Source organism: Ranitomeya variabilis, chromosome 3 (assembly GCF_051348905.1).
Source record: "Ranitomeya variabilis isolate aRanVar5 chromosome 3, aRanVar5.hap1, whole genome shotgun sequence".
NCBI lineage: Eukaryota > Metazoa > Chordata > Amphibia > Anura > Dendrobatidae > Ranitomeya > Ranitomeya variabilis.
In genome coordinates, this window is record NC_135234.1 from 65,516,726 (window position 1) to 65,538,998 (window position 22,273).

Here is a 22,273-nt window from a genome sequence, read left to right on the forward strand (position 1 = left end):
AAGGAAAAGATGCTCAGTGTAGTGTGTAGCCTCCACGTGCCTGTATGACCTCCCTACTGAATAACGCCTGGGTATGCGCCTGGACAGTTTGTGGTGCAATGTGACGTTGGTGGATGGAGCGAGACATGATGTCCCAGATGTGCTCAATCGGATTCAGATCTGGGGAACGGGAGGGCTAGTCCATAGCTTCAATGCCTTCATCTTGCAAAAACTGCTGACACACTCCAGCAACATGAGGTCTGGCATTGTCCTGCATTAGGAGGAACACAGGGCCAACCGCACCAGCATATGGTCTCACAAGGGGTCTGAGGATCTCATCTCGGTACCTAATGGCAGTCAGGCTACCTCTGGCGAGCACATGGAGGGCTGGGCGGCCCTCCAAAGAAATGCCACCCCACCGCATTACTGACCCACTGCCAAACCGGTCATGCTGAAGGATGTTGCAGGCAGCAGTTTGCTCTCCACAGCATCTCCAGACTCTGTCACGTCTGTCACATGTGCTCAGTGTGAACCTGCTTTCATCTGTGAAGAGCACAGGGCACCAGTGGCGAATTTGCTAAACCTGGTGTTCTGTGGCAAATGCCAAGCGTCCTTTACGGTGTTGGGCTGTGAGCACAACCCCCACCTGTGGACGTTGGGCACTCAGACCATCCTCATGGAGTTGGTTTCTAACCGTTTGTGCAGACACATGCACATTTGTGGCCTGCTGGAGGTCATTTGGCAGGGCTCTGGCAGTGCTCCTCCCGTTCCTCCTTGCACAAAGGCAGAGGTAGCGGTCCTGCTGCTGGGTTGTTGCCCTCCTATGGCCCCCTCCACGTCTCCTGGTGTACTGGCCTGTCTCCTGGTAGTGCCTCCAGCCTCTGGACACTACGCTGACAGACACAGCAAACCTTCTTGCCACAGCTCGCATTAATGTGCCATCCTGGATGAACTGCAGTACCTGAGCCACTTGTGTGGGTTGTAGAGTCCGCCTCATGCTACCTCGAGTGTGAAAGCACAACAAACATTCAAAAGTGATCAAAATATCAGCCAGCAAGCATTGATACTGAGATGTGGTCCGTGGTCCCCACCTGCAGAACCACTCCTTTATTGAGGGTGTCTTGATAATTGCCAATAATTTCCATCTGTTGTCTATTCCAGCAGCATGTGAAATCGATTGTCAAACAGTGTTGCTTCCTAAGTGGACAGTTTGATTTCACAGAAGGTTGATTTACTTGGAGTTATATTCTGTTGTTTACGTGTGCCCTTTATTTTTTTGAGCAGTGTATGTATATATGGGTTATTGTTTCTAATATAGTTGACTACATCCCCCCATGCAGTATAGTATCATTGCACCAAATCTTTGTGACTTTTTTAAAAAGGCAAAAAGTTAGGATGTTTTACATCTAGCAAAGCAAAACCAGAACAAAGGTGCAAAGTAGAAGAAAACGGTGCAAATGACATGTGCAGGCTAACCATAAAAGTCTGCTTCACTAGTAAAGGGGAACAAGAAGATCTGTGAGAAGATTAATATTTCTTATTTTAGAAAGTTGTATTGTTCCCTAAATTATAATATATATATATATATATATATATATATATATATATATATATATATATATATATATATATATATATATATATATATATATATAAAATTTATTAAACAAAAGCTGGAGTACGTCTTTAAGAAAATATACTGGATTACTTAGAAATTGTAAAACTTTTTTTCCAGATATATGATACAATGACTGGAGCTGGAATGCTGTGATTCATGGTGGAAAAAGTATAAACACTAAGCGTTAAAAAAGTTATACCAGTTAAAATCCCTTTATTGTGCCAATAACAGCAAAATCATTGGGTTTGGTGCCTTTGAAAACAGCAGGTACTGTAGCTGTAGCGATGATTGCTAATCTACAGCTTAGTGCAGATTTTAACTTGCTTCAATACCTCGTTTTGTAAGAAAGTTCTAATACCTTCCTTACAAATTGTGTTTTGATGACAGGAGACAAAATCAGATCTAATCCAATAAAAGGGATTGGAATGCTCTTCAGAATGACGGAGACTTTATTCACAGTAAATCCGTCTTTTCTTCTCGGTCACAGTGACAGGATATCAGTAATGCTTCTTTGGTTGCACATGTACCCACACAGTTGGTCCTTGTATTGCATTCAACACTTTGAGGTTACGTTTCCGAATTGCAAGTTAAATGTAATTTCACTAGATGTAGCAATGGGTGTACGAAGCCCAAGGAAAGAACCTGGTGAGAATGGAAATCTTATTCGCATAGGCCAGTTACATTATCACAGATGGATAGATAGATACAGTTGTGCTTAAAAGTTTACATACCCTGACAGAATTTTTACTCTCTTGGCCTTTTTTCAGAGAATATGAATGCTAACACTAAAACTTTTTCTCCACTCCTGGTTAGTGGTGGGGTGAAGCCATTTATTGTCAAACTATTATTGTGTTTTCGCTTTTTAAATCATAATGACAACCCAAAACATCCAAATGACCCTGATCAAAAATTTACATACCCTGGTGATTTTGGCCTGATAACATGCACAGACGTTGACGCAAATGGCTTTGAATGGCTACTAAAGGTAACATCCTCACCTGTGACCCGCGACAAATGAAAATTGTTTGGGATGCAAAGAAAAACCCACAAATAACATCATCTGAAATGCAGGACCAAAAATCACCAGAGTATGTGAACTTTTCCTCAGGGCCATTTGGATGTTTTGGGTTGTCATTATGATTTAAAAAGAGAAAACACAGTAGTTTGAAAATAAATGGCTTCACCCCACCACTAACCATGAGTGGAGAAAACATTTTGGTGTTATCATTCATATTCTCTGAAAAAAGACCAAGAAATCAAATATTCTGCTGGGGTATGTAAACTTTTGATCACAACTGTAGATGATAGATAGATAGATAGATAGATAGATAGATAGATAGATAGATAGATAGATAGATAGATAGATATTGGATATATAGATAGATAATAGATACAGTATATACTCGTATATAAGCCAAGTTTTTCAGCACCCCACGGGGTATACACAAGTCATTGTCCCAGAAAGAAGGCGGGGAGGGGAGCAGCGGGTCACAGGGGCAGGAGCCAGCGGCTGCAGCTGTAACTGTGCCCGCTGCCAAAGAGAAATGAATATTCACTGCACTGGCAGTGAATATTAATTTCTCTTATAGCCGCAGCTTACATACCTTCCCTGCGCGCCCTCGCTGCATCTCCTTCCCATGCCAGTCTTTCAGCCAAGCTCCAATTTTCACACCTCTCCACTCCCATAGCCGTGGAGTGAATATTCATTACTTTAATTAGTAGGGTCACGTGATCGCTCGGCTGGAAGATCTGCTGTCACCAGAATGAGCTGCAGCAAGGGCGCGCATGGAAGGTACATAGGTTGTGTTTTTTTTTTATAGGAACCATGCATACAAGGATAGGGGATAAGGAGCCATGCATACAAGGATGGGGATGGGGAGCCATGCATACAGGGACAGGGGAGCCATGCATACAAGGATGGGAATAAGGAGCCATGCATTCAAGGATAGGGATGAGGGGACAATGCCTACCTGGCTTATACTCGAGTCAGTAAGTTTTCCCAGTTTTTCGTGGCAAAATTAGGTGTCTCGGCTTATACTCAAGTATATACGATAGATAGATGATAGTTAGATAGATATAGGATAGATAGACAGATAGATAATAGATGGATAGATAATATATAGATAATATATCGATAGATGATAGATAGATATGGGATAGATAGATAGATAGATAGATAGATAGATAGATAGATAGATAGATAGATAGATAGATAAATAGTGTGAGGCAGTGACTCGTGTCACAGGTAGGGGTCGCTGTGTGTTCTCCCCAGGTTGTGTATGGAGATGGGTGAAGTCCATAGGTGTGCATGGCAGTCACGGATTTCCGGTCCGAGTTTTCCATATGGCTAAAAGCCACAGGTTTGTTTGTTAAAAACCCTGCAGTAAGAGGTAAGGGTGTGTCAGGTGCAACATCAGTGTCAGTCTGGTGTGTGCTGTTGTGCAGAACAGAGGCCTGCAGAGCGCTGGCTGTGTGTGTGAAGCAGCACAGGCCAACAGAGCCAGCAGCTATGGCAGCTGAATAGCATGGCACCCGCAGTGTATTGTTGTGAATTCCGTTCTCGGGCTCCCTCCTGTGGTCATGAGTGGTACTGTGTGAGTTTGTTCTTGGGCTCCCTCTGGTGGCCTTTAGCGATATGGCTGGGCTCAGCTGCTTCATTTCCTTCTATGTTGGTCCTATTTAACTTACCTGGACCTTCATTTGTTGCCTGCTGTCGGTGTATTCAGTCCTGTTTCTGAGAGCTCCTGAGTATTCCTTGTGACCAGTCTCCTGCTGGAGAAGTTAAGTTTGTTTGTTCATTTTGCTCATTATTTCCTTGAAAACGTTTCTCTGTATATGATGAGTTCAGTCCAGCTTGCTTATATGTGATTTTTCGCTTGCTGGTTAGTTCTGGGGTGCAGAGTGCGCCCCTCACATCATGAGTCGGTGTGGGGGTTCTTGTATTCTCTGCGTGGTTTATTTTTGATAGTTTTTGTACTGACCGCACAGACTCCTATCTATTTTCAGTCTATCTAGTGTTAGCGGGCCTCATTTGCTGAACCTGTTTCATTTCTACGTTTGTCTTTTCCCCTTACCTCACCGTTATTATTTGTGGGGGTCTGACTATAACTTTGGGGTTATTTCTCTGAGGCAAGTGAGGTCTTTGCTTTCTCTCTAGGGGTAGTCAGTTTCTCAGGCTGTGAACGAGGTGTCTAGGATTTTAGGAACGCTCCACAGCTGCCTTTAGTGTTTGTGGATAGGATCGGGATTGCGGTCAGTATAGCTTCCACATCCCCAGAACTTGTCCTATATTCTGGTCATATGTGTCAGGTCACTTTTGAGATCCTACCACCGGATCATAACAGTACAGCAGGCCAAAGAGTGTTAATGCAGCAGAAGAGGGAGAAGAGAAATCCTGAAGTCATTTTTTTTTCTTCCTCTGCACTGTGTTTAGTTTCTCTCCTCCCCTTAATCTCTGGGTGGTTCTGAACTCAGCTGCAGATATGGACATTCAGAGTCTGTCTTCTAGTGTGGATCATCTCACTGCAAGGGTACAGGGCATTCAGGATTATGTAGTCCGCAGTCCTATGTCAGAGCCTAAAATACCAATTCCTGAGCTGTTTTCCGGAGATAGATCTAGGTTTTTGAACTTTAAGAATAATTGTAAGTTATTCCTTTCTCTGAGACCTCGCTCCTCTGGTGACTCTGTTCAGCAAGTTAAAATTATTATTTCTTTGTTGCGTGGTGACCCTCAAGATTGGGCATTCTCTCTGGCGCCAGGAGATCCTGCATTGCTAAATGTGGATGCGTTTTTTCTGGCGCTTGGAGTGCTTTATGAGGAACCTAATCTGGTAGACCAAGCAGAGAAGGTTTTGCTGGCTCTCTCTCAGGGTCAAGATGAAGCAGAGGTTTACTGTCAGAAGTTTAGGAAGTGGTCTGTGCTCACTCAATGGAATGAGTGCGCCCTGGCGGCGATTTTCAGAAAGGGTCTTTCGGAAGCCCTTAAAGATGTTATGGTGGGGTTCCCCACGCCTGTGGGTCTGAATGAGTCTATGTCTTTGGCCATTCAGATAGATCGGCGTCTGCGGGAGCGCAAACCTGTGCACCATCTGGCGGTATTTTCTGAGCAGAAACCTGAGCCTATGCAATGCGACAGGATTCTGACCAGAGTTGAACGGCAAAACCACAGACGTCAGAATGGGTTGTGCTTTTACTGTGGTGATTCTACTCATGTTATCTCAGAGTGTTCTACGCGCACAAAAAGGTTCGCCAAGTCTGTCACCAATGGTACTGTACAACCTAAATTCATTTTGTCTGTTACTTTGATTTGCTCTCTGTCATCCTACTCAGTTAAGGCTTTTGTGGATTCAGGTGCCACCCTGAATTTGATGGATTTGTCATTTGCCAGGCGCTGTGGTTTTATCTTGGAGCCTTTACAGTTCCCTATCCCACTAAAGGGAATTGATGCTACGCCATTGGCCAAGAATAAACCTCAGTACTGGACCCAAGTGACCATGTGCATGGCTCCTGCACATCAGGAGGTGATTCGCTTTCTTGTGCTACATAATTTGCATGATGTTGTCGTGTTGGGTCTGCCATGGCTGCAGGCTCATAATCCAGTCCTGGATTGGAAAGCTATGTCTGTGTCAAGTTGGGGTTGCCAGGGAATTCATGGCGATGCTCCTTTGGTGTCAATTGCTTCTTCTACTCCTTCTGAAGTCCCTGAATTTTTGTCGGACTACCAGGATGTATTTGATGAGCCCAAATCTAGTGCTCTACCTCCTCATAGGGATTGTGATTGTGCTATAAATCTGATTCCTGGTAGTAAGTTCCCTAAGGGACGACTTTTTAATTTATCTGTACCAGAACATGCCGCTATGCGGAGTTATATAAAGGAGTCCTTGGAGAAGGGGCATATTCGCCCGTCCTCGTCCCCTTTAGGTGCGGGGTTCTTTTTTGTGGCCAAGAAGGATGGTTCTCTGAGACCCTGTATAGATTATCGCCTTCTAAAAAACATCGCGGTCAAATTTCAGTACCCCTTGCCACTGTTGTCCGATCTGTTTGCCCGGATTAGGGGGGCCAGTTGGTTCACCAAGATAGATCTTCGAGGAGCGTATAATCTTGTGCGCATAAAGCAGGGCGATGAATGGAAAACAGCATTTAATACGCCCGAAGGCCATTTTGAGTACTTGGTGATGCCTTTTGGGCTTTCTAATGCCCCCTCTGTGTTTCAGTCCTTCATGCATGACATCTTCCGAGAGTATCTGGATAGATTTATGATTGTGTACCTGGATGATATTTTGGTCTTTTCTGATGATTGGGAGTCTCATGTGAAGCAGGTCAGGATGGTATTTCAGGTCCTGCGTGCCAATGCCTTGTTTGTGAAGGGCTCTAAATGTCTCTTCGGAGTCCAGAAGGTTTCCTTTTTGGGCTTTATTTTTTCTCCTTCTACTATTGAGATGGATCCAGTCAAGGTCCAGGCTATTTATGACTGGACTCAACCTACATCTGTGAAGAGTCTTCAGAAGTTCTTGGGTTTTGCTAATTTTTACCGTCGCTTCATCACTAATTTTTCTAGTGTGGTTAAGCCTCTGACAGATTTGACCAAGAAGGGTTCTGATGTGATGAATTGGTCTCCTGCGGCCGTGGAGGCCTTTCAGGAGCTGAAACGTCAGTTTTCTTCGGCTCCTGTCTTGCGCCAGCCGGATGTCTCTCTTCCCTTCCAGGTCGAGGTTGATGCTTCTGAGATTGGAGCAGGGGCTGTCTTGTCGCTGAAAAGTTCTGATGGCTCTGTGATGAGACCATGTGCTTTCTTTTCAAGAAAGTTTTCGCCTGCCGAGCGGAATTATGATGTTGGTAATCGGGAGTTGTTGGCAATGAAGTGGGCATTTGAGGAGTGGCGACATTGGCTTGAGGGAGCCAAGCATCGTGTGGTGGTCTTGACTGATCACAAGAATTTGACTTATCTTGAGTCCGCTAAATGGTTAAATCCTAAACAGGCTCGATGGTCGCTGTTTTTCACCCGTTTTGATTTCGTTGTTTCTTATCTTCCGGGTTCGAAAAATGTGAAGGCTGATGCCCTTTCTAGGAGTTTTGTGCCTGACTCCCCAGGAGTTTCTGAACCAGTTGGTATCCTCAGAGAGGGGGTGATTTTGTCTGCCATCTCTCCTGATTTGCGACGGGTGCTGCAGGAATTTCAGGCCAATAGACCTGACCGTTGTCCACCGGAGAGACTTTTTGTCCCGGATAGATGGACCAGTAGAGTCATTTCCGAGGTTCATTCTTCGGTGCTGGCGGGTCATCCTGGGATTTTTGGTACCAGGGATTTGGTGGCTAGGTCCTTTTGGTGGCCTTCCTTGTCGCGGGATGTGCGTTCCTTTGTGCAGTCCTGTGGGATTTGTGCTCGGGTCAAGCCTTGCTGTTCTCGTTCCAGTGGTTTGCTTTTGCCTTTGCCTGTCCCGAAGAGGCCTTGGACGCATATTTCCATGGATTTTATTTCGGATCTTCCTGTCTCTCAGAGGATGTCTGTCATCTGGGTGGTTTGTGATCGTTTTTCTAAAATGGTCCATTTGGTACCTTTGCCTAAGCTGCCTTCCTCCTCCGATTTGGTGCCACTGTTTTTTCAGAATGTGGTTCGTTTACATGGTATTCCGGAGAACATTGTGTCTGACAGAGGATCCCAGTTTGTGTCCAGATTTTGGCGGTCCTTTTGTGCTAAGATGGGCATTGAATTGACTTTTTGGTCGGCCTTCCATCCTCAGACGAATGGCCAAACCGAACGAACTAATCAGACCTTGGAAACTTATTTGAGATGTTTTGTTTCTGCTGATCAGGATGATTGGGTGACTTTTTTGCCATTCATTGGCTGAGTTCGCCCTCAATAATCGGGCTAGTTCTGCTACTTTGGTTTCACCTTTCTTTTGCAATTCTGGTTTTCATCCTCGTTTTTCCTCGGGTCAGGTTGAACCCTCTGACTGTCCTGTGGTGGATTCTGTGGTGGATAGGTTGCAGCAGATTTGGAACCATGTGGTGGACAATTTGACGTTGTCCCAAGAGAAGGCTCAGCGCTTTGCTAACCGCCGTCGCTGTGTGGGATTTGGTTTGGTTGTCTTCTCGTTATGTCCCGATGAAGGTTTCCTCTCCTAAGTTCAAGCCTCGTTTCATCGGTCCTTATAAGATTTTGGAAATCCTCAACCCTGTGTCATTTCGTTTGGACCTCCCAACATCGTTTGCCATTCATAATGTGTTCCATAGGTCATTGTTGCGGAGATATGTGGTGCCTGTGGTCCCTTCTGTTGATCCTCCTGCTCCTATCTTGGTCGAGGGGGAGTTGGAGTATGTGATGGAGAAGATCTTGGATTCTCGTATTTCGAGACGGAAGCTTCAGTACTTAGTTAAATGGAAGGGCTATGGTCAGGAGGATAATTCCTGGGTTGTCGCCTCCGATGTCCATGCGGCCGATTTGGTTCATGCCTTTCATTCGGCTCGTCCTGATCGGCCTGGGAGCTCTGGTGAGGGTTCGCTGACCCCTCCTCAAGGGGGGGTACTGTTGTGAATTCTGTTCTCGGGCTCCCTCCTGTGGTCATGAGTTTGTTCTTGGGCTCCCTCTGGTGGCCTTTAGCGATATGGCTGGGCTCAGCTGCTTCATTTCCTTCTATGCTGGTCCTATTTAACTTACCTGGACCTTCATTTGTTGCCTGCTGTCGGTGTATTCAGTCCTGTTTCTGAGAGCTCCTGAATATTCCTTGTGACCAGTCTCCTGCTGGGGAAGTTAAGTTTGTTTGTTCATTTTGCTCATTATTTCCTTGAAAACGTTTCTCTGTATATGATGAGTTCAGTCCAGCTTGCTTATATGTGATTTTTCGCTTGCTGGTTAGTTCTGGGGTGCAGAGTGCGCCCCTCACATCGTGAGTCGGTGTGGGGGTTCTTGTATTCTCTGCGTGGTTTATTTTTGATAGTTTTTGTACTGACTGCACAGACTCCTATCTATTTTCAGTCTATCTAGTGCTAGCGGGCCTCATTTGCTGAACCTGTTTCATTTCTACGTTTGCCTTTTCCCCTTAACTCACCGTTATTATTTGTGGGGGGCTGACTATAACTTTGGGGTTATTTCTCTGAGGCAAGTGAGGTCTTTGCTTTCTCTCTAGGGGTAATCAGTTTCTCAGGCTGTGAACGAGGCGTCTAGGATTTTAGGAACGCTCCACAGCTGCCTTTAGTGTTTGTGGATAGGATCAGGATTGCGGTCAGTATAGCTTCCACATCCCCAGAACTTGTCCTATATTCTGGTCATATGTGTCAGGTCAGTTTTGAGATCCTACCACCGGATCATAACAGTGTATACAGCGATGCAAGTCATCCATGGTAACTGGTCTCGGATGTGGACAGTCCTGTGCCCTGAGGTGAATCGGAGGTTGATGTCCTGTGCCCAAAAGAGTCGGATGTGGACAGTCCTGTGCCTGGAGGTGTATCGGAGGTGGATGTCCTGTGCCCGAAAAAGGACTGGCATGTGTAACGATTGCAAACAGGTGGATATGGTGCCCGGCTGCTATCCAGAGGATATCCTGTGTGAGTAAAGAGTCTGTGATACAGCGGTGCAGGACACTCACCGGAACTAGTCAGAGGAGGACTGGAGTGTGTAGTGTCTGCAACATGTGAAGCTGTGTTTGGAGACTGTAATATGGCCCCAGGGATACTGGACAAGGAGAGGTCTGGCGTGTTTAGGGACTGCAATCTAAAAGCCATATGATGTGTAGTGCTATGAAACGGGCACTGAGACGAGATGCAACTGTGTGTATTGAACTTTGATGATGTGTACTATATAATGCTATGCACCTTTATGTGTGAAGTAACACATTTGAACTTTGTGGGTCACTGCCTCTTCACTGCATACGGTGCTACTGCAGCATTACGATAGATAATATATAATATTGGGCAGCACGGTGGCTCAGTGGTTAGCACTGCAGCCTTGCAGCACTGGAGTCCTGGGTTCAAATCCCACCAAGGACAACATCTGCAAGGAGTTTGTATGTTCTCCCCATGTTTGCGTGGGTATCCTCTGGTTTCCTCCCACATGCCAAAGACATACTGATAGGGAATTTAGATTGTGAGCCCCATCGGGGACAGTGATGATAATGTTTGTAAAGCGCTGCGGAATATGTTAGTGCTATATAAAAAAAATAAAGAAATAAATAAAGATAGATTGATAGATAGGCAATATATGGATAGATAGTGCTGGTTTCCTTTTAAATTTTTAGATTTATAGACAAGTAGGTAGATGTAACGATATACCAAATAACCAGACAGTGGAGCGACACCAAAAATATTAAATAATGGGTTCCAGACATCATGGACCCAACTTGTCTACTAAGAGAAAAATTAGAAAAAGGAAGAACACTCCAAAAAATTGTGCAGAAATGTGGACACAATTACTGATGAGCGAACGTGCTCGGATAAGGTGTTATCTGAGCATGCTCTGGTGCTAGTCAAGTGTCTTCAGCGTGCTCAAAAAATATGTTCAAGTCCCCACGGCTGCATGTCTTGTGGGTGTTAGACAGCCTCAACACATGAAGGGATAGTCTAGCAAACAGACAATCCCTGCATGTGTTTCAGCTGTCTAATAGCCGTGAGACACGCAGCCGCGGCGACTGGAACATATTTTTTGAGCACACTGAAGACACTCGGTTAGCATCAGAGCATGCTCAGATAACACCTTATCCCAACTCATCACTGTATTGTGGGATTATACAGGTCTTGCTCGTAGTAGTTCTGTGCAAATCCCAGTGTATTAAGTCATTTATTCATATAAAAAAAAAATCTTTTTATATCGAACAGCAAATGTTCATGTCTTGGCATAAAAATAATGAAATTTACTTAAAAGCACATTAGTAGGTTGTTTATCCAGCTCTCCCGGAGCTTCCCGTTGTAGGCCATTATCATGAATAAGTATATAATTATTAACATACCTCTCAGTGAACGCTGACGTTAAAAGATATAAAATGAATTGCCGTCCACATCAAAACACAAGTCGCTGACAATATCCTGAGCGTGGACTGAGATCCAGCGCGCACAGATCTCTATTAATTTTCTAGCCTTTTAATAGCGCGAGTGTTTTCATTAGTTACGTTCTAGTAGCATATTAGAAACATCTGCTCACTTGCCACCAGCGCTCCGCTAATAGAAAATGTCAGCTCGTTTGTCTCCAGGCCCAACATGCTCCTCGAGAAGTGCACCAAAGCTGGAGCCCAGCTGCTGGCTCCTGATACAAAGCCAGACATAGTCAACCACCATTTATATGCAAACCAGTACTCCCCGCCAACCATAAATATTGTCGTCTTCTTTCTCCAGCTCCATCGCCCGTCACTGTAATTAGAAAAGACCGGACATCTAGAAACAGCATTGGCCTCTCTTGGCAAGAGCCGGAACACCCAAATGGGATCATCTTGGACTATGAGGTCAAGTACTATGAAAAGGTGGGAAGAAAAAGTAATTACGGCAAAATCTTAACAAACTCTATTGTATCTGCCAAGAATAAGTCTGAGCAGCTTTCCGAATGTTATCGATATAGATTCTGTTTCAAGGTATTAGTTACAGGTCAGAGACAATGTTTGGAGCGCAATTTTATTATTATTTAAAGAACACTAATCCTGTAAAGCAAAGATTAATTTTCTCAAACCATTGGCAGAATTTTCTGGATGTTCCTAAAATTAACAAAAGACTGCAGAAAAAAACAAGGATTAACAGAGAACTCCCTTCATGTATATGGCTATGCCATAAATGTATAACAGGTGCAGGTTTCGCCATTGGATCTCCATCTGGTGTTTCTCCAGATCAGGCGCATTCTTGGGAACCACATCTACTAAACATTTATGGCATATCGTATGGAAATGTAACAAATATTTGAGACTGAAATTCCCATTTGAAAGAGTTTTCAATACATATTAAAAATTTTAAGAAATTAAGGTCACCAGCTTTTAGCATCGAATGTATTGATACAGACCCTGATTCCAATGATGTGTCACTTACCAGGCTGCAGGTTTGACAAATTCACTGTTTTATCAGCAGGAGATTATCACTAGAGGACTAACAAACCTGCTGCCATTTAGTTCGCCATTTCATTGGCTCTGTATATCCTTGCCCCTAACAATGATTGGTAGTTTTCTGCCTATGCACAATGTACACAGAAAGTGGCCAATCAGTGCTGTGGGTGGGGTTATACAGAGCTCAGCATTCAGAGAACTGGTAGACCTGCAGCAGATAAAACTGTGATTTTATCAAAACTGCAGCAAGCAGCTCAGTAAGTGATACAATGCTGGAATCATTGTCTCTGACCCTACATCATGCTGCTCTCACATGGGTCTGAACAAAGCTGCTGACAGATTCCCTTTAAGTTATGTAAGTTATGCAACTTATTAATATAGTTTGATTAAACCTGGTGTCCTCTTCTTTCAGTGTCATCTGCACAATATTATTATTGTTATCGTTTATTATTATACAGAATACAATACAGAACAACATTGCCTGTGTTTGCATTTGACCGCAGTAGCATCGATTTCTTATTTTATTAATCCCCCCGCACCTGAATCGAGTGAATCAGCCTATATGAAACTTTAGGAGTTCCACTACATTCCACCATACATAGGTAAATGGTAAATAAGACCTCCCATCGGACTCCTAAATTACAAACTATAATGAAAATTTCCCAATAAAACTGTATAATAATGTTCCTGCTCTATAGCCTGCATGTGATCACACACCACGTTCAACTTGAAATGTTTTCTTTAAAGGCATGCAGATTTACGGAGCAACTCTCCAACAGTATGCGGTAATCTGCAGAGCTCCCTCTAGTGGTGGTTGCAGGTAGCAGGGTTTTTTTATATATCCATCTTGTAGCAGATGTGGAGCTGTGCCTAATAAATGTTGTTCTGAACACTATAAAGGTATTTTATTATTAATCAATGCATCAGACTTGAAACCAATTTAGATTAAAAAAACAAACAGTGTTCTAGAATAGATATTTCTCTGAGGCTGCTTGGGATAAATGAGCATGTCTATTCTCTTCGGTGTGTAAATGTTTATCTGAAGTCTCATAAAACTGAATAATCGGACATTATTAAGACCCCTAGAAATTGTCACATTGCTTATGATTGTTCTGCGGGATCATAAACGAAGCGCGTAAAGTTATGGAATCCATTACCCTATATACATGTAGGTCCCTATAACTTATGACTTCCAGAAAATGGAGAATTTATGGACTGATCAAACGTTGGGGGAATTTTTGTCAGACTTTTAAATTAAAACATCACAAAGCTTTATACAGCTTTAAAAGTGAATTATCTGATGGCTCAGACTAATTACCAGATATTTCAGACTTCAAACCATGTTATCAGGGTGAAAATAATACGTTTCAGATGTTAGCGATCCTGCCCAACAAGCAGCTGAAAACCATAACTGTACATATAGGAATTCATATAAATATTGTGCAACCTAGAAAAATCACACGAAACATAAAATCCCGAGATTCTAAAGGACTACAGAGCTGTGTTCCCTTATATGTAAGCGATGGCGGCCTTTGCTGCGTATCGACATGATAACGCTTTACTACAGGTTTTATCTTTTTAACTATTGATTTTAACAAATATATTTGTTTCCAAAAGCAGGAACAGGAAACGAGCTACACCATCCTGAGAGCCCGAGGTACTAATGTGACCATCAGCGGTCTCAAGCCCGATACTACTTACATTTTCCAGCTTCGGGCTCGGACGGCCGCTGGTTATGGATCAAACAGTCGCAAGTTTGAGTTTGAAACAAGTCCTGATTGTACGTATCTGTATTCCCGCACAGTATTTGGTGTTTGCTTGTTTCTTTCATTTTAATTTGTAAATTAATAGAGTTTAAAGGATATGAACACCGTTGAGGGCATCAAGGTTTGTTTCCTCTTAATATATTACAATCATCATATTATATAGCACTGTGTACTTACAATTGCTCATTTTGCCTTTCTACCCAGTTAATTCTTCTCTTTTTCTCTGCTCTATGTAAAACAGGAAGTCTCTTGTCCCTGCATGAGTCATCTCCCTCTTCAACTCTTGATCCAGTAGCTCCTACCTCTCCCCTGCCAGGGACTTTTGCAGTGATGACTCATACAGGGAAAATTGACCTCCTGTTTCTACATAGAGCTTGCAAATTGTCTCTTCAGAGAGGAAGAGGACTAGAACTCTAGTGCCGCCTATTAGAAGTCCAAAGTGGAGATCTGGTTTGGCTGATTGAGAGGCCTCTGACATGTCACTCTCCGCAAGGAGAAACGATACTTCTTGGATCCCGGTCAGACGCCTCTCATACAGCCAAACCAGATCTCTGCTTTGCACTGACGAGGGGCAGTAGCCTGAAACACAGTGTCTACAAATTGAGATTGGTTTGGCTATTATCCTAAGTCATGTGACAAGGCTCGTTAAAGGGTCGACATTGACTGTTAGGATTGCTACTTCTAATAGGTGGCACTAGAGTTCTAGTCTAGTAGAGTTGCGGCTTTAAGTCTCCACATCTCGACATGCTTAACATGTCACTCTCCGCAAGGAGAAACGATACTACATAGAGCTTAGAAAGATTCAGGAAATACGTGCATGAGTAGGAGAATGCTGACGTCTTCTGGCTCTTCTCTGTCGCAGTAATCCCGTGACATAAGTTTTGTAAGGAACTCGCAGCTGTAAGTTGTACCAAACACAGATGTGTTTTACACTGCAGGTCTTCTCAGAGTGTGAAATTCATTCCTGCTTACATATTATAGAACTCAAGCAGTGGCAGATCTGCATTATATACATCACATAGGAGACATTGAGACTGCTGTATATACATCACATAAGAGACACCGAGACTGCTGTAAGTACATTAGATAGGAGACACCGAGACTGAAGAAGTTGGGCTGCAGTGTATAAATCACAAGAGATATGAGGCTGTGGCATAGAAATCACAGGATATATGAGGCTGCAATATAGACATCATAGGAGATATGGGGCTACGGTATAGATATCACAAGAGATACGGGGCTGCGATATAGACATTACAGGAGATATGGGGCTGCAGTATAGACATCACAGGAGATATGGGGCTGCGATATAGACATCACAGGAGATAAGGGGCTGCAGGATATAGACATCACAGGAGATGAGGGGCTGCAGTATAGACATCACAGGAGATATGAGGCTGCAGGGTATAGACATCACAGGAGATATGAGGCTGCAGGGTATATACATCACAGGAGATATGAGGCTGCAGGATATAGACATCACAGGAGATGAGGGGCTGCAGTATAGACATTACAGGAGATATGAGGCTGCAGGATATAGACATCAAAGGAGATACAGGGCTGCAGTATAGACATCACAGGAGATAAGGGGCTGCAGTATAGACATCACAGGAGATATGAGGCTGCAGGATATAGACATCACAGGAGATACGAGGCTGCGATATAGACATCACAGGAGATACGGGGCTGCAGTATAGACATCACAGGAGATACGAGGCTGCGATATAGACATCACAGGAGATACGGGGCTGCAGTATAGACATCACAGGAGATATGAGGCTGCAGGATATAGACATCACAGGAGATACGGGGCTGCAGTATAGACATCACAGGAGATATGAGGCTGCAGGATATAGACATCACAGGAGATACGGGGCTGCAGTATAGACATCACAGGAGATACAGGGCTGCAGTATAGACATCACAGGAGATAAGGGGCTGCAGTATAGACATCACAGGAGATATGGGGCTGCAGTATAGACATCACAGGAGATATGGGGCTGTGTTAAAGTTATCACAGGAGAAGCTACCGCCATGGTCCTCTTCTGTGAGACAGGAAAGCATTGCGCTCTTCTTCTGCTCACAAAGTACGTAATCTTTCATTGCACATGCCGCAGTGTTCATTAGTGAATGCTATGTGCACGTGCTCATAGAGTAAGAAGAAATTAAAGGGGCGGCAGCCATCAAAATGCAGCACTGCGGTACCCAGGAATCTGCCTGGGAGCCAGACAAAAGGTCACGGTGGGCCGTAAACTTCACACAAACCTGAGGTTCATCCCAGCTCTATAAGTTTTGTACTTTTTTAAAGGGAACCTTTCATGTCGTTTTTGTGTTTTGAACTGTCCCTAGTATGTTGTTAGTGATGCAATTTTCATCACTAACATTCTTTTCTCAAAGAAAAGCTCCCAGTATATATGTGTAAAAACATTTTATATCATTAGTAAATTGCCTCACATACCTTTAGTTTCTGTCAAATGGGTGGCACTTTTTCTCTGTTCAGTCAGTCATAGTCCTGTTCAAAATTATTCACTATTATTATGAAATCCTTCAGTGCCCATCATCTCCGCGGACATGTGCACTGAATCTGGGTGTACGTCCCCAGCTTGTTTTCACATGTGCGCATGCTCCACGGCGGCAAGCAGGTAAACAGTGGCGCACATAGCATGCTCACTCATAAACTATCATGGGGCCTTGCATCCTGAGCATGCGCACACATGAAAGAAGAAGTTGGGGACGTACACCCAGATTCAGTACACATGCCTGGGGAGCTGATGGGCAGTGCACAAGCGCGGGACGTCCGAGGTCATTGCCGTGAAGTCAGACCAGTCACTGCAATCAATCACTATGTGATGGGCATGAATAATGTTGAACAGGACCATGACTGACTGTGACTGTGATAAAAAATGCCATTTCTATGAGTGAAACGAAAGGTATGTGATACAATCTACTAATAATATAAAGTGGTTTTTTTACACTTATATACTGGGAGCTTTTTTGAGAAAACAATATTAGGTTTTAATAAAAGTTTGAACAAAACCCAATTACAAAACAAAAAAAGTCCCAAAGGTGAGGTGTTCAAATCTGTCAATTATATTGTGTTGCATTCTTTACGTACCTGTCAGCTGGCATCTGAATTCGACCCCCCCATGTTTGAAAAGGACAGCACCCACATGCAACGTGTAAGATATCCATGCACTATTCATTTGAAATGTAGACCTGAGCATTAGAAATGGCACATTTGGTTCCCAAAATTGAACCAAAGTGGGACATGGCTGTGTCTTTTTACTTTGCAGATTGATGGTGTGCCTCAAAAAGACAAATAAAACCGTGAGAAGGCCATAGACTGAAATGGGTACTTGCTCTATCTGTATAGTATGGTATGAATGTGGCCCTAGACTTGTCACATCAGGGAAACTTCTATACGTATGTAGATGTTATCAGTAGAGAAGAGCGGACCTGAATTGTAAAGAGAGATTTCCGTCAAACCCAACGAACTCAAACATCCACGAGTCTGCTCATCCCTAGTTATCAGTTGAATTTTTCTTATAAAGCCACAATGTTTTCAATTTTTTGTCCTTTTATATGAAATTAAAAGGGTGTTCCCTTTTAGTAAATGAACATCTACGGTTGCAAGTTATTGTAGAGAAACATACTGCCCTATACTCACCGTCCCCGGATCCACCGGTGAATCGCTGCCGAAGCTCATGGTGTCTGGCATTGGTTGCAACACCAGCAAGCTCGACGGCTCAGCCAGTCTAAATGGTACTCCATCTTCAGAGTCCCTGCGCTCACTGACTGGCTACTGCACTGTCAACATGATGTCAGACACCGGGACAAGTCGCGGAGATCTAGCGGTGCACCCGGCGAAGGAGTACGGTGTGGTTTGTTTAATAAAAATAATCTAGATTCATTTACTGAAAGTAAACAACTCTTTTAATGAAAGCAAGGAATTAAAGTTTTGATACAAATAGTAATTTTTACAGTTGAAACTAAAAGCTTACATACACTATATAAAAAGACATATGCATGTTTTTCTCAATATCTGACATGAAATGAGAATAAACCTTTCCATTTTAGGTTAATTAGGATTTCCATAATTATTAATATTTGCCAAATGCCACAATAATGAGAGAGAGAGAATGTTTTAAGGCATATTTATTACTATACAAAGTCAAAAGTTTACATACATTTCATTAGTATTTGGTACCATTGCTCTTAACCTGAATGACTTGGGTCAAACATTTGGGATATCCTTCCACAAGATTCTCACAATAGTTGGTCGGAATTTGGACCTATTCCTCCTGGCAAAACTGGTGTAACTGATCCAGGGTTGTAGATTGCTTGCTCGCATCTGCCTTTTCTGCTTTGCCCACAAATTTTTAATAGGATTGAGATCAGGGCTTTGTGATGGTCACCCCAAAATATTGACTTTGTTATCCTTAAGCCACTTTGTTACCATTTTGGCAGTATTCTTCGGGTCATTGTCCATTTGGAAGGCCCATTTCTGCCCAAGCTTTAACTTCCTGGCTGATGTCTTGAGACATGTCTTGAGTTGCTTCAGTTTTGCCACATAATCTTCTTTTATCATGATGCCAGCTATTATGTGAAGTGCAGCAGTCCCTCCTGCAGCAAAACAACCCCACAAAATGATGCTGCCACCCCCATGTTTCACAGTTGGGATGGTGTTCTTAGGCTTCCAAGCTTCTCCCTTTTTCCTCCAAATGTAATGATGGTCATTATGCTCAAAAAGTTCAATTTTAGTTTCATCAGACCACAGGACATGTCTCCAAAAATTAAGGTATTTGTTCCTGTGTGCATTTGCAATCATTAATCTGGCTTTTTTATGTTTATTTTGGAGTAATGGCTTCTTCCTGGCAGAGTGGCCTTTCAGCCCATGTTGATACAGTACTCATTTCACTGTGGATATTGACACATTCTTTCCAGCTTCCGCCATCATCTTCACAAGGTCTTTTGCTTTTGCCCTTGGGTTGATATGCACATGTTGGACCAAAGCACGTTCATCTCTGGGACACAGAACCTGTCTCCTTCCTGAGCGGTATAATGGCTGCACATTCCTATTTGTACTTGCATATAATTGCATATAATTGTTTGTACAGATGAATGAGGCACCCTCAGGTATCTTGAAATTGTACCCAAGGATGAGCCAGACTTGTGCAAGTCCACAATTCTCTTCCTGATATATTGGCTGATTTCTTGAGACTTTCCCAAGATGCTACACAAAGAAGCAGTGTATTTCAGATGTGCATTAAAAAAACATCAGAAGCTTCCAAACACATGACATCATCATATGAGCAGTCCAGAATTGTATAAAGGCATAGTAATCTTAGTGTATGTAAACTTTTGACTTAGCAGTAAGTAATTAAAATGCCTTAAAACATTCTCTCTCTCTCATTATTCTGTCATTTGGCAAATATTAATAATTATGGTAATCCTAATTGACCTAAAACAGGAAAGGTTTGTTCTGATTTCATGTCAGATATTGAGAAAACCATGCATATGTGTCTTTTTATATAGTGAGTGAAAACTTCTGGTTTCAACTGTATGTACCTTTTGTATTTTTTTTTTTAATTTGTGTTTTTTTATTTTAAGAATATAAAGTTAATTCTGATCAAACATCAATCAATTTTAATGATGAATTTTCCTTGTTTTACACATTCCTGAAGTGCATGGTGATATTCTATACAGGTGCGATTTTATACCCCGCTGCTTACCCCAGAGGTGTAGTGGTGGTTTTATGTAATTTTATTGTCATGCACATTTAACAGTCCATTACATCTGAGTACAGTAAAAAGCCAGGGCATACGCCATAAATTCTAAGTGTTTTTCAACAAGCATGTGTCAACATGATAAACGAGATAGGTTGACTCCAAACATTTAATAAAAATGATAAAGTAACAGGAGATAGAATTGGAAGTGTGACATGATAAAAGCCAGGGAGCGCAGGACCAGCGAGGAATACAATTTTAGTGAAAGTGCTAGTCTGATCTATTTATTTAGGTATTTTCTGATGCTTGTGACCAAGAAATACTTGTTCTACAAATCGTGTTTCTTCTTCTTAGCTGGGGATCAAGCTGTGAATTCACCAAAATGTAGAGATTTCATTTCAGGCAGTAAACAGCAATTCTTAATAAAATGCATAAAAAGGGTGTTCTAACCTAGGAAATTCCATGAGTGTTTAGGGTTCAATCACACTAGTGTATAACTCCAGATTGGGAGGAGGAGGAGGACCAAGAGAGTCAGGAGACCAGGCAGGCTTGGTCAGTCTTCTCAGCTCAGGCATGGAAGGTGGGAGCCGGCACCTCTTCGGCCGACCGTTAAGTTAGGTGCGTGAGTCACTTCAGCTTTTAAACAGCCGCCCCCCTCTGTGTATGCTGGGTCCTTCCAGACGTCATGCGGTAGGGCGGGCCTGTGGTGGTGGTAATTTAAACATGTGTCAGCACGGTCCCAGGCCAGGCAGGATCATATAAACCATTTGCGGCAGTGAGAAATACATGCGATTATGAATTATAATGGGGGAAATGCATGGGTCCCTTCCGGAACCTTGGGCCCCAGGCAGTAGCCCAGATTGCCCTCATTGTAATCTGCCTATGGTACTTGATATTTGGGGTTGGACAATACCTATGAGGAATGGTTGAGGCCTTCAAGTCCCTACAAGTGCCAGGGTGAGACTCTTCCTTTGCATCCTCAATATACAATATACTCTTTTTTTTATTTCATGGATCCTGGTCCATGGAATCTTACTATTACGCATTTTGCACTACACTACTACATTTTGCACTAATAATATAATTAATTCTCTCTTAAAAACCAAGCAATAATTAATTAATTGATATAGTATTGAAGTGTGACAATGCATATAGCACCTGAAATCGGTCCAGGTAGGTGGGAAATTATGCGTCTTTCACCGAAAAAAACTGACGCAGTCCTTTTTCCATAAACAATGGTAAAATACAGCTAGACAAGCAATAGCAGTTCAGCACGAGGGCCATTTTGCATCTCATATGATGCTTCTTTCAGATGCAATAGCTGTATTTCTTTTATCTCAGTTCAGTTTGATGGTCGTTTCGCATCACATGATGCTTCTTCAGGTGCAACTGGAAAAAGTGTCCTTTGACATGCGAAACGGCTGTCATGTTGAAGTGGAATGAGGGAGTATGGCTATTACCCTTCTGCCAGTAATTTACAATTTTTTATGGAATAAAGACTGAATCAACTTTTGTCGGTGAGTACCTTATCAGTTTCTAAATATTGGCTTTTGGACTATGTCTTGCTTCATAAGATATTAAGCTCCATTGAAGGGAGCAATATGTGCAAGACTAGAACAAGCGTGTAGTGACGATTAATTTCTTGACTGGTACGCTATGAAATAGGATCAGCATGACCCCATAGCTGTAGAGCTTCTACTTAGAGCATGATGATTGAAGATCTACATAATCAGTGGATGGGTCAAATACATGATGAAAGCGCATTGACAAGCAGCAGTATTTTGCTCAGACTCAATGAGTTGTCTGGAAGATAGAGATGAGCCGAACAATTTGATTCAAATCGAAATTGTGTAGAATTTTGTGGAATTTGCTGAACTCAATTCAAACAATTTGCAAATCACTCCACAACTGTTGCAATAGTACACATTGAAGAAGACTGAATCAATCAGAAAAGTATGACATGACTTCAGGCAGGCTTATCCATAATGGCTTGTAGCTATCCCATCACAATGCATTACATATCCAACCAGGAAGCCTGTATAAAAGCAGAAACAAGAATTACAGCAGTCATTTTGTGGCGAATCTGGATAGTAAGAGGACGTCACAGCTTATCCTTAGAAATAAGTTAAGAAAGCAATAAAATACTGAACAAACTGTACAGATAGTGTG

At 42.7% G+C, this 22,273-nt stretch overlaps 1 protein-coding gene across 2 annotated transcripts in view; it reads left to right on the forward strand.

The window, feature by feature from the left end:
• The window catches only part of EPHA3 (EPH receptor A3), a 508,285-nt gene that overhangs the window by 357,489 nt on the left and 128,523 nt on the right, over positions 1–22,273 (forward strand). Inside the window, exons 6-7 of one of the 2 annotated variants that reach the window (XM_077294091.1) lie at positions 11,921–12,045; positions 14,230–14,392. In XM_077294091.1, the coding sequence (XP_077150206.1) occupies positions 11,921–12,045; positions 14,230–14,392 (288 nt within the window). The remainder of the gene's footprint in view (positions 1–11,920; positions 12,046–14,229; positions 14,393–22,273) is intronic. The other variant, XM_077294092.1, reaches the window with a different exon arrangement.